We start from the raw sequence: 13055 nt of genomic DNA on the forward strand, positions 1-13055 counted from the left end.
TTGGTCACAGCAACCCCAGGCAGTGCTACAGTCTGGGGTCAGAGTGGCTGGAGAGCAGCCAGGCAGAGAGAGACCTGGGGGTGCTGGTTGATAGTAGGCTGAACAAGAGCCTGCAGTGTGCCCAGGCAGCCAAGAAGGCAAATGGCATCCTGGCCTGCATCAAGAATAGTGTGGCCAGCAGGAGCAGGGAAGTCATTATCCCCCTGTACTCAGCACTGGTTAGGCCACACCTTGAGTCCTGTATCCAGTTCTGGGCTCCTCAGTTTAAGAAGGACATTGAGAGACTTGAATGTGTCCAGAGAAGGGCAACAAGGCTGGGGAGAGACCTTGAGCACAGCCCTGTGAGGAGAGGCTGAGGGAGCTGGGGTTGTTTAGCCTGGAGAAGAGGAGGCTCAGGGGAGACCTTCTTGCTCTCTACAACTCCCTGAAGGGAGGTTGGAGCCAGGTGGGGGTTGGTCTCTTCTCCCAGGCAACCAGCACCAGAACAAGAGGACACAGTCTCAAGCTGTGCCAGGGGAAGTTTAGGCTGGAGGTGAGGAGAAAGTTCTTCCCAGAGAGAGTTGTTAGCCATTGGAATGTGCTGCCCAGGGAGATGGTGGAGTCCCCATCCCTGGAGGTGTTCAAGAAGGGATTGGATGTGGCACTTAGTGGCATGGTCTAGCAGTCATGAGGTGTTGGGTGACAGGTTGGACTGGATGATCCCTGAGGTCTTTTCCAGCTGTATTGATTCTACGATTAGTCAGGGTCAGGCAGCGCTGCTGAGCAGTAAACACTTTGTGGGGTTCACTTCTGCTTAGCTGACCTTGTTCATGTCTCTCTGCCAGAACCTGATGGATTCCTGCAGAGAGGGGCAGATATTTTAACTGATTACATCATTAAACTGAGGAAGTTCCTGAGGAAGTACCCTCGCCCCCAAAGGAGCGCGGTGCAGGCGGGACGAGGGGAGCTCGATGAGGACCTGCTTCTGGTAGAGGAAAGACAGAAGTGGGAAAAGCTGACAGCAGAGGTAAAATGACTCACTGCTTACTGCTCTGCTTAAAGGTATTTAAGGAAATTGCTAATATGGTCATGCCTTTAAACTCTTAGGGGGGATGAAAATGACACAGGGACGAGACCAGATGTTTTTCTCCCCCTTTCAGGAAGTCATTGCTGAGGCCATCTTAAGCAACAGAATGCCAGAGGCCCAGATCTTCTTCCAAACACAGCAGCATCCTGCTCAAAGCCTTCCAGAGTTTATTCAGAGAGGGTTGAACTTGGTCTATGACTGTCTCCTGAAGGACAACACCAGAGAGGCCTCTGAGCTGTTAAGGAATATGGTGAGAGGTGTTCAGTAAGTCTTAACGAAAGAAATGAATGCTGAGAGAGTGTGGGAGGCATTCAGGTGTCCTGTGGATGTGTGGGTTCCAACACCACACACCTGCTGCAGTGCACATCAACTTGTGTTAAAGAACTGCTTTGATCACTGGTGCCCTCACCTTCAGTGGGTTTGCAGATGACTCTAAGCTGGGTGGGAATGTTGACCTGCTTGAGGGTAGAAAGGTTCTGCAGAGGGATCTGTCTGTGCTGGATCAGTGGGTCAAAGCCAGTTGTCCTGAGTCCTGCCCTTGGGTCACAACAACCCCATGAACTCTCCAGACTTGGGGCAGAGTGGCTGGAAAGTGCCCAGTGGAAAAGGACCTGGGTGTGTTGGTAGACAGCCACCTGAAAATGACCCAGTGTGTGCCCAGGTGGCCAAGAAGGCCACCAGCATCCTGGCCTCTGTCAGGAATAGTGTGGCCAGCAGGAGTAGGGAGGTGATCATATCCATGGACTCAGCACTGCTGGGGCTGCACCTGAAATCCTAGGTTCAGTTTTGGGCCCTCACTCCAAGAAGTACTTTGAGGGGCTGGATTGTGTCCAGAGAAGGGCAGCAAAGCTGGTGAAGGGTCTGGAGAATAGGTCTGGTGAGGAGCAGCTGAGGGAACTGGAATTGTTCAGCATGGAGAAGAGGAGGCTGAGGGGAGACCTCATTGCTCTCTATATCTCCCTTGAAGGAGGTTGGAGCCAGATGGGGGTTGGTCTCTTCTCCCTAGTATCAGGTGACAGAACAAGAGGAAATGGCCTGAATTTGCACCAGGGGAGGTTTAGGTTGGAGTTTAGCAACAATTTCTTTCCTGCAGGAGTGGTCAGACACTGGAACAGGCTGCCCAGGGAGGTGGTGGAGTCACCAGCCCTGGAGGTGTGCCAGAAATGTGTGACCATGGCAGCTGGGGACATGGTTTGATGGCCATGGTGGTGTTGGGCTGATGGTTGGACCTGATGCTGTCAGTGATCTTTTCCAGCCCAAGAGGTTCTATGACTCAAAGCTCTGAGGGAGACTATGAGCATGTATTGACTGATGCAATGATCAGCAAAGTGTGAAGGTGGTTGTGGCAGGTCTGATATTTAACAGGCACACATTTTCTCTCCAGCCATGCTGGAGACACCACACAGATCACCTTCAGTAACTGAGGAAGTGACCATCACAAGCATGCCTGAGAAAGGTTACGTGCTTTGGGATGAAACTGGCTGTGTTTAGTCCATCATCTACAGCTGCCTGTTGCACTTTGCACACCCTGAATATCTCCTTCTTTTGCTAGGGGTTTGATGTGCAGGAGGAATTGCATAAGATCTGTTTCTACACAGCTGACAAACCCATTCGAGACCTGTTGGTGAGTGTGGAAGAGGCTTTGTAGGGGGGTGGGGACGACACCCAGCTGATCTTCTGAAGTCTGATGTGCATTTACCCTGAGAGCAAGCATTGTATTGAACACCCTGGGGGGAATGGGAACAAAGAGCTCTTTGTCCCTCCAGCCTTGCAGTGTAGCTGCTGCTGTGAAGTCACTGACATGCCTGCAGTTAACCTAAAAATGGTTTCAAATGTCGGTTTTTTTGCTGCTCTGGCTCTGATCTTGGTCTCCTTTGCTTGCCCCCATTATGAGCTTTTCACCCTCTTGTGATTGCAATGTGTTGACCTCCGGTTGGTTAACTCTTTGCACTTGCAGGATCCTTTCCAGCTTTGCTATCTCATAAGCGGGTAACAGTTGTTAACTGGAGGTTAACCATTTCATTTGAATTAAAGGTGAAAGTCTTGCAAGAAGAGAATTACTTTTCTGAGAAAGAGAAGAAAATGATAGACTTTGTGCATCAGGTTGAAAGCTTTTACTCAGGATCCTTCCAAGAGACCCAAGAGATTCAATCTCTCTCCAGGTAATGGGGGTTATCAATTTTAGTTACTAATTCAGAATGTTAATAGGATTTAAAATGGGCTGGCCTCCAGAGGGCCTTTCTAACTGCAACAGTTAGATTTAGGTTAGAAACTGTGATTTGCTGCACTACCAAAGGCAGTCTCCTCTCATTTCACCTATTTCACACTCTGATCTTTGCTGGCAGAGCTAAGGCTCAGTCAGGGAAGTAATTCATTCTCTCATTAATGGCACAATTCCTCTCCTGCTCTTCCCAGACTTAGTCATGACACACTGTCCTCCAGTGGGACAGAGATCTTCTGTGCATGCCATCACCATAAATCAAGTATTAGAGTAGGATAGGATAGGATAGGATAGGATAGGATAGGATAGGATAGGATAGGATAGGATAGTGGAGTAGGATAGGATGGAATGGAGTGGAGTGAGATAGGATAGGATAGGATAGGATAGGATGGAATGGAGTGGAATGGAATGGAATGAAGTGGAGTAGAGTGGAGTGGAATGGAGTGGAGTGGGATAGGATAGGAGTGGAGTGGAATGGAGTGGAGTGGAATGGAATGGAGTGGAGTGGGATAGGATAGGATAGGATAGGATAGGATAGGATAGGATAGGATAGGATAGGATGGAATGGAGTGGAGTGGAGTAGATGGAATGGAGTGGAGTAGGATAGGATAGGATAGGATAGGATGGAATGAAGTGGAGTAGAGTGGAATGGAGTGAAGTGGGATGGGATGGGATAGGATAGGATAGGATGGAATGGAGTGGAATGGAATGAAGTGGAGTGGAATGAAGTGGAGTAGATGGAATGGAGTGGAGTGGGATAGGATAGGATAGGATAGGATAGGATAGGATAGGATAGGATAGGATAGGATAGGATAGGATAGGATAGGATAGGATAGGCTAGGCTAGGATGGAATGAAGTGGAGTAGAGTGGAATGGAGTGGAGTGGGATAGGCTAGGCTAGGCTAGGATAGGATAGGATGGAACGGAGTGGAGTGGAGTAGAATGGAATGAGAATAGACCAGGTTGGAAGAGACCTTTGAGATCATTGTGTCCAACCCATCATCCAACACCATCTAATCAACTAAACCATGGCACCAAGCACCCCATCCAGTCTCCTCCTGTCCTTAATAACTGTCACTAGAATTATGAATCAAATTAAAGGTGCAGATGGAATGTTTGCTCTGTTTTGGAGAGAGGAGATCCATAATAAAGCAAGCTAAAGGACCTTACAGTCATCTTAGAGTTAAAGAAGTGGCTTTATACTTAGTCAGCTCTGAAATGATTTCAAGGTTCTGTATGGTACAAACCTTGTTATGGCACAAAGCTTACCAGTTGCAGTGTCAGCTTGAGAGAGATGAGGCTGTCCTTTGCTCATTCCTCTCATAAGCACTCTCAAGCTGAACTAAGCCCCTCCACCACTTCCACAGCTCCCTTCCAAATGGACTAACCCAAATTTGTTGACCTTTGAATCATCTTTGATTTGTTAGTGGGTGGACTGTGGTTGGGAAGAGCACTAACAAGCATCCCTAATGCAACACCTGGTTGCAGTTTCAGGAGCTGGAGGAAGGAGCAAGACTTTTCCAGGCATGCAGATGTTCTGGACTCACTGCTGAGTGGTGACAGACACGAGGCTCACAAGAGGAGAGTCAAAATCATGTTGAACTGGGCTCAGTGGTGGGATGAGCTGGTGCAGGAAATGATTCTCCTGCCCAGGAAGCCACGTCAAGGCAAGTGTTCTGCTGCTATGGGCTTCAAATGTCAGTTGAAAACCTGTCTTTGACATTGTGTGGGAGAGACATTGATAGAACTAAAGTTGGGTGCTACCACAGTAGGTCACTGGGGTTTTTTGTCAGTGATAAAGGGTAAACAAAGAGCTTCCATCCTGTTTACCTTCTGGCAGGGAAGGGAAAAAACTCAGGACTAGCTGAAAGGGACTTGCCTAAGGCATGGCTACTTGTAAGTGTTCTACTCTGCTATGTCCTGTAAAGCTGATGACCCTGTGGCATCATACTTAGCTTTACCAACAGAAAGCTCTAAGAAGCTGTGACAGTTCTCTTCATCTCAACTTTGCTGGCCCTCAGAAGTGTTCCATACACATGTGTCCATATCCAGAGCAGTGTCAGCCTTTCCCTGAGCTGTGTCTGTCTGTGCTGCTTTCATCACTTTGCCTTTCTGAAACACAGACCTCAAGACCTGTAATCCTGAAGTTCTCTGGATGCACTTGACTGCCCAACATGATTGGCCTAGGATTTGCTCATGGGTTGAAGAATCTGATCCCAGCCAGCCCACATGTGGACAGACTACCTGGCCTCCTCTGACTCCAGCCATTATTGACCAGAAGATGCTGTGCAGTAGCTACATGAGAAATGATATTTTAAACAAGCTGGCTAGGTATGTGCCCTTAGTGCATTGTTCCTCTAACTTGCTGCCTTAGATGACCCCACAGTCAGGTAGTTCCAGAGTTACACAGCATCATAGAATGGTTAGGGTAAGAAAAGCCCTCCAAGTCCAACCATCAACCAACAGCACCATGGCCACTAAACCATATCCCTAAGTGCCATGCCCACAGGTTTCTTGACCACCTCCAGGGGTGGTGACTCCACCACCTCCCTGGACAGCCTGTTCCAATGCCTGACCATTCTTGTAGGAAATAAATTGTTCCTAATGCCTGACCTAAACCTCCCCTGATACAATTTTGGGCCACTTCCTCTCAGTCTATCACCTGATGCCAGGGAGGAGAGACCAACTCCCACCCCACTCCAGCCTCCTTTCAGGTACATGTTAATGAATCTCTGCTATGTATTGATTTTTGTCTTGTACTTAGTGCCCTCTTTTGAACTAGCACAAACCCATGGGTCCAGTTCATTTTAGTCTTGTACTGGCACTTCCTGGTACCTGAAAAGAGAAACAGGAAATCCTCCATCAGCCCTTTGATATTTCACAGTGATTACATTCCTGATGCCCATAAGAGGAAATTCCCCTACACTGGTCAGTTTTAAGACTCAGCTTGACAGGGTGCTGGGCCAGCTCATTTCAACTCCACTATCACCTGGAAAGGTTGGACCAGTTCTTTGTCATGAGAGTAGTGGAACTCTGGGAACAGGTTACCCAGGGAGGTAGTTGAGGCCCCATCCCTGGAGATAATTCAAGGTGTGGCTCAACAGGGCTCTGGGCAACCTGATCTAGTTGAGAATGCTTCTGCTTACTGCAGAGGGGATTGGGCTGGATGACCTTTGGAGGTCCCTTTCAACCCAAACAATTCTGTGATACTTGGGAGTCCTTCCCACCTGGCATTCTGTGATTCTCTGTGATCCTGCACACAGCATTTCACTCCTCACACCTCATTCTCTGCAGCAGGCTGTAGTAGCTGTGCTCTTCTTTCAGCACCACATGTTGTGTCTGCCTCAGTGGTGAAGCAGTCCCCTGGAAGGAAAGGTCTGCTTGCTGATCCTGAGCTGAAAACACCTTTCTGACCTTGTTGAAGAGAGAAGTGCATAATCAATGTGTGTGCTTGTTCTTTTTCTCTGCTAGAAATGGCATTTTTGTCTCTTCTGAGCTGGAGGATTTTGAACTTCTGCTCCAAAGACTGTCTTACCTCGGGGGAGTACTGCAAAACCCTCACCCTGTGCTGAAATACAGTGCTGCAGGTGCCTTGGACTTCCATGCTCGCTTCATCCTCCACTGTTTGGAGCATAACTTGCAGTATCTGTTGTACACTTACTTGGACTATTACAGGTACAAATCCTTTTCCTCCCTCACACCTCCTGCAGATTTCAATCCTGACATTTTGATTGTTGGCAGCAAGAGTTTTGCTCACTCCCATCCTGTTTGGCAAGAGAAGGTCACAGGAGTGTCATTCAATAACAGCTGTGTGGCACTTGGTGAGGTTCCATGCTGCCTTTTGAAGCTTTATGCAGGTTGTCTTGTCAGTCTTAATTGGTGTCAGTCATCAAAGGAGATAATTGCAGTTGTAATTAGTAGAATGCTAGAAGCAATTCAACCCTGAGTGAGCCAAGGCAACTTGTTCTTCAGAAACTCTGGAATCCAGTTCTGGGCTTCCCAGTTCAAGAGGGACAGGGATCTGCTTGAGTGAGTGCAAGGGAGGGCTACAAGGATGATGAGGGGACTGGAGCACTGCCTTATGAGGAGAGGCTGAGAGCCCTGGGGCTGTTTAGTCTGCAGAAGAGAAGACTGAGAGGGGATTTAATCAATGTTTATAAATACCTGAGGGCTGGGTGTCAGGAAGGAAGGGACAGCCGCTGCTCACTTGTGCCCTGTGGTAGGACCAGGAGCAGTGGATGTAAACTACAGCACAGGAGGTTTCACCTCAACATGAAGAGGAACTTCTTTACTGTAAGGGAGCACTGGAGCAGGCTGCCCAGGGAGGTGTTGGAGTCTCCTCTGGAGACTTTGAAGACCTGTCTGGATTCATTCCTGTGGGACCTGCACTAGATTCTATGATCCTGCTCTGGCAGGGGGGTGGACTCAAAGATCTCAGAAGTCCCTTCCTGTGATCCTATGAACTCTCTCATTTGAGCAGCAGTGATGCTGGATGCCTTGTAGAGAAGGGTGATGGGATTTGACTCCTCCAGAAGAGTGGATGAAAGAAGTCCCTAGCGCCACATTCAGATGCTCCTCATTTTTAACACAGTGCTAGGCTGGGGCAGAGGAAGGCTACAAATGCTGCATTGTCACTGTGCTGCTACTTACCTTGTTTCCAGCTTAACTCCTTCAAATTGCCCTCTTCTGGAGAGTAAGGAACTGCATGAAGCTCATCCCTGGTTTGAATTCCTCGTGCAGTGTCGAGGGGTTGCCAGTAACCCCCGAGGTAAGAGCTTGGCCTCACTCAGGAGGTGGTTTGATGTTTGGTGGTTTTTTTGGCCATGGCAAATCATTTCCATATGCATCAGCTCCTCATCTCCTGAAAGGTTGGAACAGATAATCCTTCAGGTCCCTCCCAACCTGGTGTTCAATGAAAACAGGACTTGTAATTCCCACTTAAAATATACAGAGGGGTTTGGAGCCTCTAGATAGGTGAGAATTGTTTAGTGTATAATCATCATTCCCTCCAAGTTGATGATGTTCTCAGCAAGTTAACCAGAAGGGAAGAATTCAGAACAAAATAACCTGTTAAAAATTAAAGCTTCCCCTAGTTCTTGTGGCACATTTTGGTCTTCCCTGCCTCTTGGATTACATGTTTGCTTTTTGTTTTGCTTGTTTGTTACTGTCCAAATCAGTTGGATTTGTGTCTGCAGGTCATATCTCTCTTAGAATGTTTCATCCTTTCTAGAGTCACACATTAAAGTATGATGGAAATGAGCCCAAATGAAGTTTTCTCAGAAAATGTGACCAGTATAGGATAAAGAATTCATAGAACCATAGAATGTTTTGGGTTGGAAGGGACCTTATGGATCATCCAGTTCCAACCCCCCTGCCACGGGCAGAGACACCTTCCACTAGAGCAGGTTGCTCAAAGCCTCATCCAACCTGGCCTTGAATACCTCCAGGGAAGGTGCATCTACAACCTCCCTATCTTCTTAGGGAGTGATAGGACTAGGGGGAATGGAATGAAGCTGGAGGTGGGGAGATTCAGGCTGGATGTGAGGAGGAAGTTCTTCACTGTGAGTGTGGTGAAGCCCTGGAATGGGTTGTCCAGGGAGGTGGTTGAGGCCCCAGACCAGGCTGGACGAGGCTCTGGCCAGGCTGATCTAGTGTGGGGTGTCCCTGCCCATGGCAGGGGGGTTGGAACTAGATGATCCTTGTGGTCCCTTCCAACCCTGACTGATTCTATGATCCTCTTCTAACCTGTTCCAGTGTCTCCCCACCTTCATGGGGAAGAATTTCTTCCTAATCCCCAGCCTAGAAAAGTGAATATCCAGAAATAGAAAACCCATCAGTTTTCATAGCTGCTTTAATGCCTGCTTTGATGATTTCACATTGGCTTTCCATGAAATCCCATCTCATTTTTTTTTTTTCCCTTCAAGATCCAAAGATGATTTTCCAGGCCAGTCTAGCAAATGCTCAGATCCTGATCCCCAGCAACCAAGCCAGTGTGAGCAGCATGCTGCTGGAGGGACGGACTCTGCTGGCCCTGGCTACTACAATGTATGCTCCTGGAGGCATTGATCAGGTACTGTGTGCACCCAGTTTCTGACAAGCTTTGGGGGAATCACAGAATCATTTTGGTTGGAAGAGACCTTTAAGATCTCAGTTCCAACCATTCCCCCAGCACTGCCAGGTTGCCACCAAACCACGGCCCTCAGCACCGCGTCCCCACGGCTTTGAAACCCCTCCAGGGATGGGGACTCCACCACTGCCCTGGGCAGCCTGGGAGAGGCCTTGACACCCCCTCAAGGGGAAAAAATTGTTCCTCATGTCCAACCTAATCCTCCCCTGGAGCAACTTGAGGCCATTTCCTCTTGCCCTGTGGGAGAAGAGACCAGCCCTCATGGAAGAAGTCCTCACATGGTGTTGGAAACTCAAATGGTGTTGAAAACTCAAAGGAGTTGATCTGCTGGAGGGTAGAGAGGCTCTGCAGAGGGACCTCGACAGGCTGGACAGATGGGCAGAGTCCAAGGGCATGAGATTTAACACATCCAAGTGCTGGGTTCTACACATTGGCCACAACAACCCCAGGCAGTGCTACAGGCTGGGGTCAGAGTGGCTGGAGAGCAGCCAGGCAGAGAGGGACCTGGGGGTGCTGGTTGATGGTAGGCTGAACATGAGCCTGCAGTGTGCCCAGGTGGCCAAGAAGGCCAATGGCATCCTGGCCTGCATCAAGAACAGTGTGGCCAGCAGGAGCAGGGAGGTCATTCTGCCCCTGTACACTGCACTGGTTAGGCCACACCTCGAGTCCTGTGTCCAGTTCTGGGCTCCTCAGTTTAGGAAGGAGGTTGACTTGCTGGAGCGTGTCCAGAGAAGGGCAACGAGGCTGGGGAGAGGCCTTGAGCACAGCCCTGTGAGGAGAGACTGAGGGAGCTGGGGTTGTTTAGCCTGGAGGAGGCTCAGGGGAGACCTTCTTGCTCTCTACAACTACCTGAAGGGAGGTTGTAGACAGGCAGAGGTTGGTCTGTGCTCCCAGGCACCGAGCACCAGAACAAGAGGACACAGTCTCAGGCTGCACCAGGGGAGGTTTAGGCTGGATGTTAGGAAGAAGGTCTATACAGAGGGAGTGATTGCCCATTGGAATGTGCTGCCTGGGGAGGTGGTGGAGTCACCATCCCTGGAGGTGTTCAGGAGGAGACTTGATGGGGTGCTTGGTGTCATGGGTTAGTTGTTTAGGTGGTGTTGGATTGGTTGATAGGTTGGACACGATGATCTCAAAGGTCTCTTCCAACCTGGTTTATTATTCTGTTATTCTAATGCCATCATCAAATTTCTTTGGATAAAACTCTGATTTGGGTGTGACCCCCATGAAGCAAGTAGAGCAGTCTGAGATCATTTGGCTCAGCCACAGCAAGGCACAAGGGCTGCAAGTTGAGCGTTCAGCTTCTTCAGAATAGTTTCAGCTGAGTCACTTTTGTGTCTCACATAGGTTTAGTGTGGAAAAGTACTTTGAGTCAGCTTCTAAAGTGGTGATCCATGTATTGAAACACAATTTATTCACTTAGGTAGCTTTCTTATACAGAGCCCAGCAGCTTAAACTATCAGGTGCTCTTCCAGGTATGTCTAATATAACTTAAAGAGATTTTACAGGTTAAAATGGTAGATCAAAATGACACCACCCAGTGTATGGCAGATTCCCAGGAGGTAGTTTGGTGCATTCAGAGATTATCTTCTTATTATCTTACTGCAGTTTTCTTCTTCCTAATGGAATATTTTTGCTCCCATGCAATGCAGGTTCTTCAGAATGAAGATATGGAAAAACCTCTAAAGAAAGTGGATCCCCAGCTCTTAAAAATGGCCTTGACTCCTTACCCCAAGCTAAAAGCTGCTCTCTTTCCCCCCTCTACTTCCCATGGAATTCTGCCACCTGACATCTCTCTTTACCATCTTGTTCAGGTACATGACATGGTTTTTGGTTGTGCTTTAGGCAGAACTAAAAGGAAGCTAACAGAAACTTCTTTTCAGCTTGTGTTGGTTTGGCTTGGCCAGAATCCCAGAGCCATGAGCTGCAGCCTGGTAGCAGTATGGAGCCACCCAGGACAGCTGAGCTGAGCTGGCCTCAGCTGTATCCCACAGCCAAAGGTTATAGCTTCATTCTGAACAGGTCTTTCAATGGTTTCTCAATACCTTGAGTCTGGCTTCCCCTTGCTCCCCCAGGCACATGAAGGCATCTGCAGTGGCTAACTTCAGCAGCTCTGGAGTGTCAGAGAAGTGAGGTTCTTGCAGTGGGTTAGTATGGCAGATATGAAGATGGGTTGAATTGTCTAGGAGAAATGTGGAATTAAGGGGTGGTGCCTCATGGAATGTCACTCTGGGCCCTTCAGAGCTGTGGTGTGAGAGAAGCTGGAAGTGAGAGAAACTGGAAGCTGGAAGAAATGCTAGTCATGAGGTCTGTGGTGACAGGTTGGACTCGATGAGCCTCGAGGTCTCTTCCAACCTTAGTGAGACTGTTTAGGAAGGATGCTATCAAGGATTCATTGCTAGGAAAGTGTTCACTTATGCATTTTCTTCCCCTCTTTCCTTAGCCCAAAGTCTGAACTTTGCCTGGCACTTTTTTTGGGTTCTGATCCTATTCAAAACCCAAAATGATAAACATGGGTAGACAAAAATGTACCTTTGAGAGAGAGCTTGAAGCAAGGCACATCACTGCTCGATAGCAGCACAGGCTCTTGCTGTTTGTCTGCTGCTTTAGCTCCCTGAAACCTTCTCTGGTGTGCTCTGAAGTGAATCTTAAGCTTCTAAATGTATTTTGCTTCTGTCTTTCTCTTTTCCCCAGTCATTGGCACCCTTTGATCCTGCTAAATTATTTGGCTGGCAATCCACAAACACTCTTGCTGTATCAGGTATGTTGCATTTCAACTACTAGATGCTTCCTAGCCTGGGCACCAAAAAACCTTCCAGTGGAATGATTTGGCAAGGAACTTCTTCCAAAGGTCATTTCTTGTATCAAGAAACTAGTAATCTCCTAACCTTCTGGGTTGAAATTGGCTCCTAGGTCAGTTTCCTCTGTCCATTAAGCTCTCCACAGACAGATTATATGGGTTACAGGAATATATGTAATGTAAATCAGAGAACAGTTTGGGTTCAAAGGGATCTCCAAAGGTCCAGACCCCTGCAGTGAGCAGGGCCATCTTTTCACTAGATCAGGTTGCTCAGAGCCTTGTTGAGACTGACCTTGAGTATCTCCAGGAATGGGGCCTCAACCACCTCCCTGGGTAACTCTTGCAGTGCTCCACCAGCCTCATGGTGCAGAACTCATTCCTAACATCCAGTCTAAATCTCCAATTTCAAACCATTGCTCCTCATCCTATCACTGCAGGCCTTTGGAAACAGTCCCTCTCCAGCTTTCTTATACCCTCTCCCCACTTCAGGTACTGAAAGGCTGCTCTAAGGCCTCCCTGGAGCCTCCTCTTCTCCAGGCTGAACAACCCCAGCTCCCTCAGCCTGTCCTCATAGCAGAGGTGCTCCAGCCCCTCAGTCATCTTTGTGGCCCTCTGGACCCACTCCATCAGGTCCATGTCCCTCCTGTGCTGTTCTTTTAAAAGCAAGCTGGGGACCTGAGAATTGATCCAGAGTTCTGGTTGCACAGGGAGAGTTGGAATTGCAGTGGGGTTTGGGCACCTGAGATCTGAATTGGAATAGGATCAGATTTGATGAAGGGACCTGATCAGATTTGATCAGATGATGAAGGGACTTGGAACATCTCTGCACAAAGAAAGGCTG

The 13055-nt window shown here is 48.4% G+C and overlaps 1 protein-coding gene across 4 annotated transcripts in view; it reads left to right on the top strand.

The window, feature by feature from the left end:
* Nucleotides 1-13055, top strand: part of SPG11 (SPG11 vesicle trafficking associated, spatacsin) — a 63939-nt gene that overhangs the window by 18115 nt on the left and 32769 nt on the right. For all 4 annotated transcript variants that reach the window (XR_010987970.1, XM_068143590.1, XM_068143591.1 and 1 more), the window contains 11 exons: nt 825-1006; nt 1140-1316; nt 2619-2690; nt 3101-3228; nt 4776-4954; nt 5411-5618; nt 6759-6962; nt 7949-8055; nt 9212-9357; nt 11067-11228; nt 12109-12175. Coding sequence is in view for 3 of the 4 variants with exons in the window: in XM_068143590.1 (XP_067999691.1) it covers nt 825-1006; nt 1140-1316; nt 2619-2690; nt 3101-3228; nt 4776-4954; nt 5411-5618; nt 6759-6962; nt 7949-8055; nt 9212-9357; nt 11067-11228; nt 12109-12175 (1632 nt within the window). In the remaining variant the exon portion in view is untranslated. The remainder of the gene's footprint in view (nt 1-824; nt 1007-1139; nt 1317-2618; nt 2691-3100; nt 3229-4775; nt 4955-5410; nt 5619-6758; nt 6963-7948; nt 8056-9211; nt 9358-11066; nt 11229-12108; nt 12176-13055) is intronic.

The sequence above is a fragment of the Melanerpes formicivorus genome, unplaced genomic scaffold, assembly GCF_026170545.1.
Source record: "Melanerpes formicivorus ecotype bairdi unplaced genomic scaffold, bMelFor1.0.p_v2 SCAF_10, whole genome shotgun sequence".
Classification (NCBI taxonomy): domain Eukaryota; kingdom Metazoa; phylum Chordata; class Aves; order Piciformes; family Picidae; genus Melanerpes; species Melanerpes formicivorus.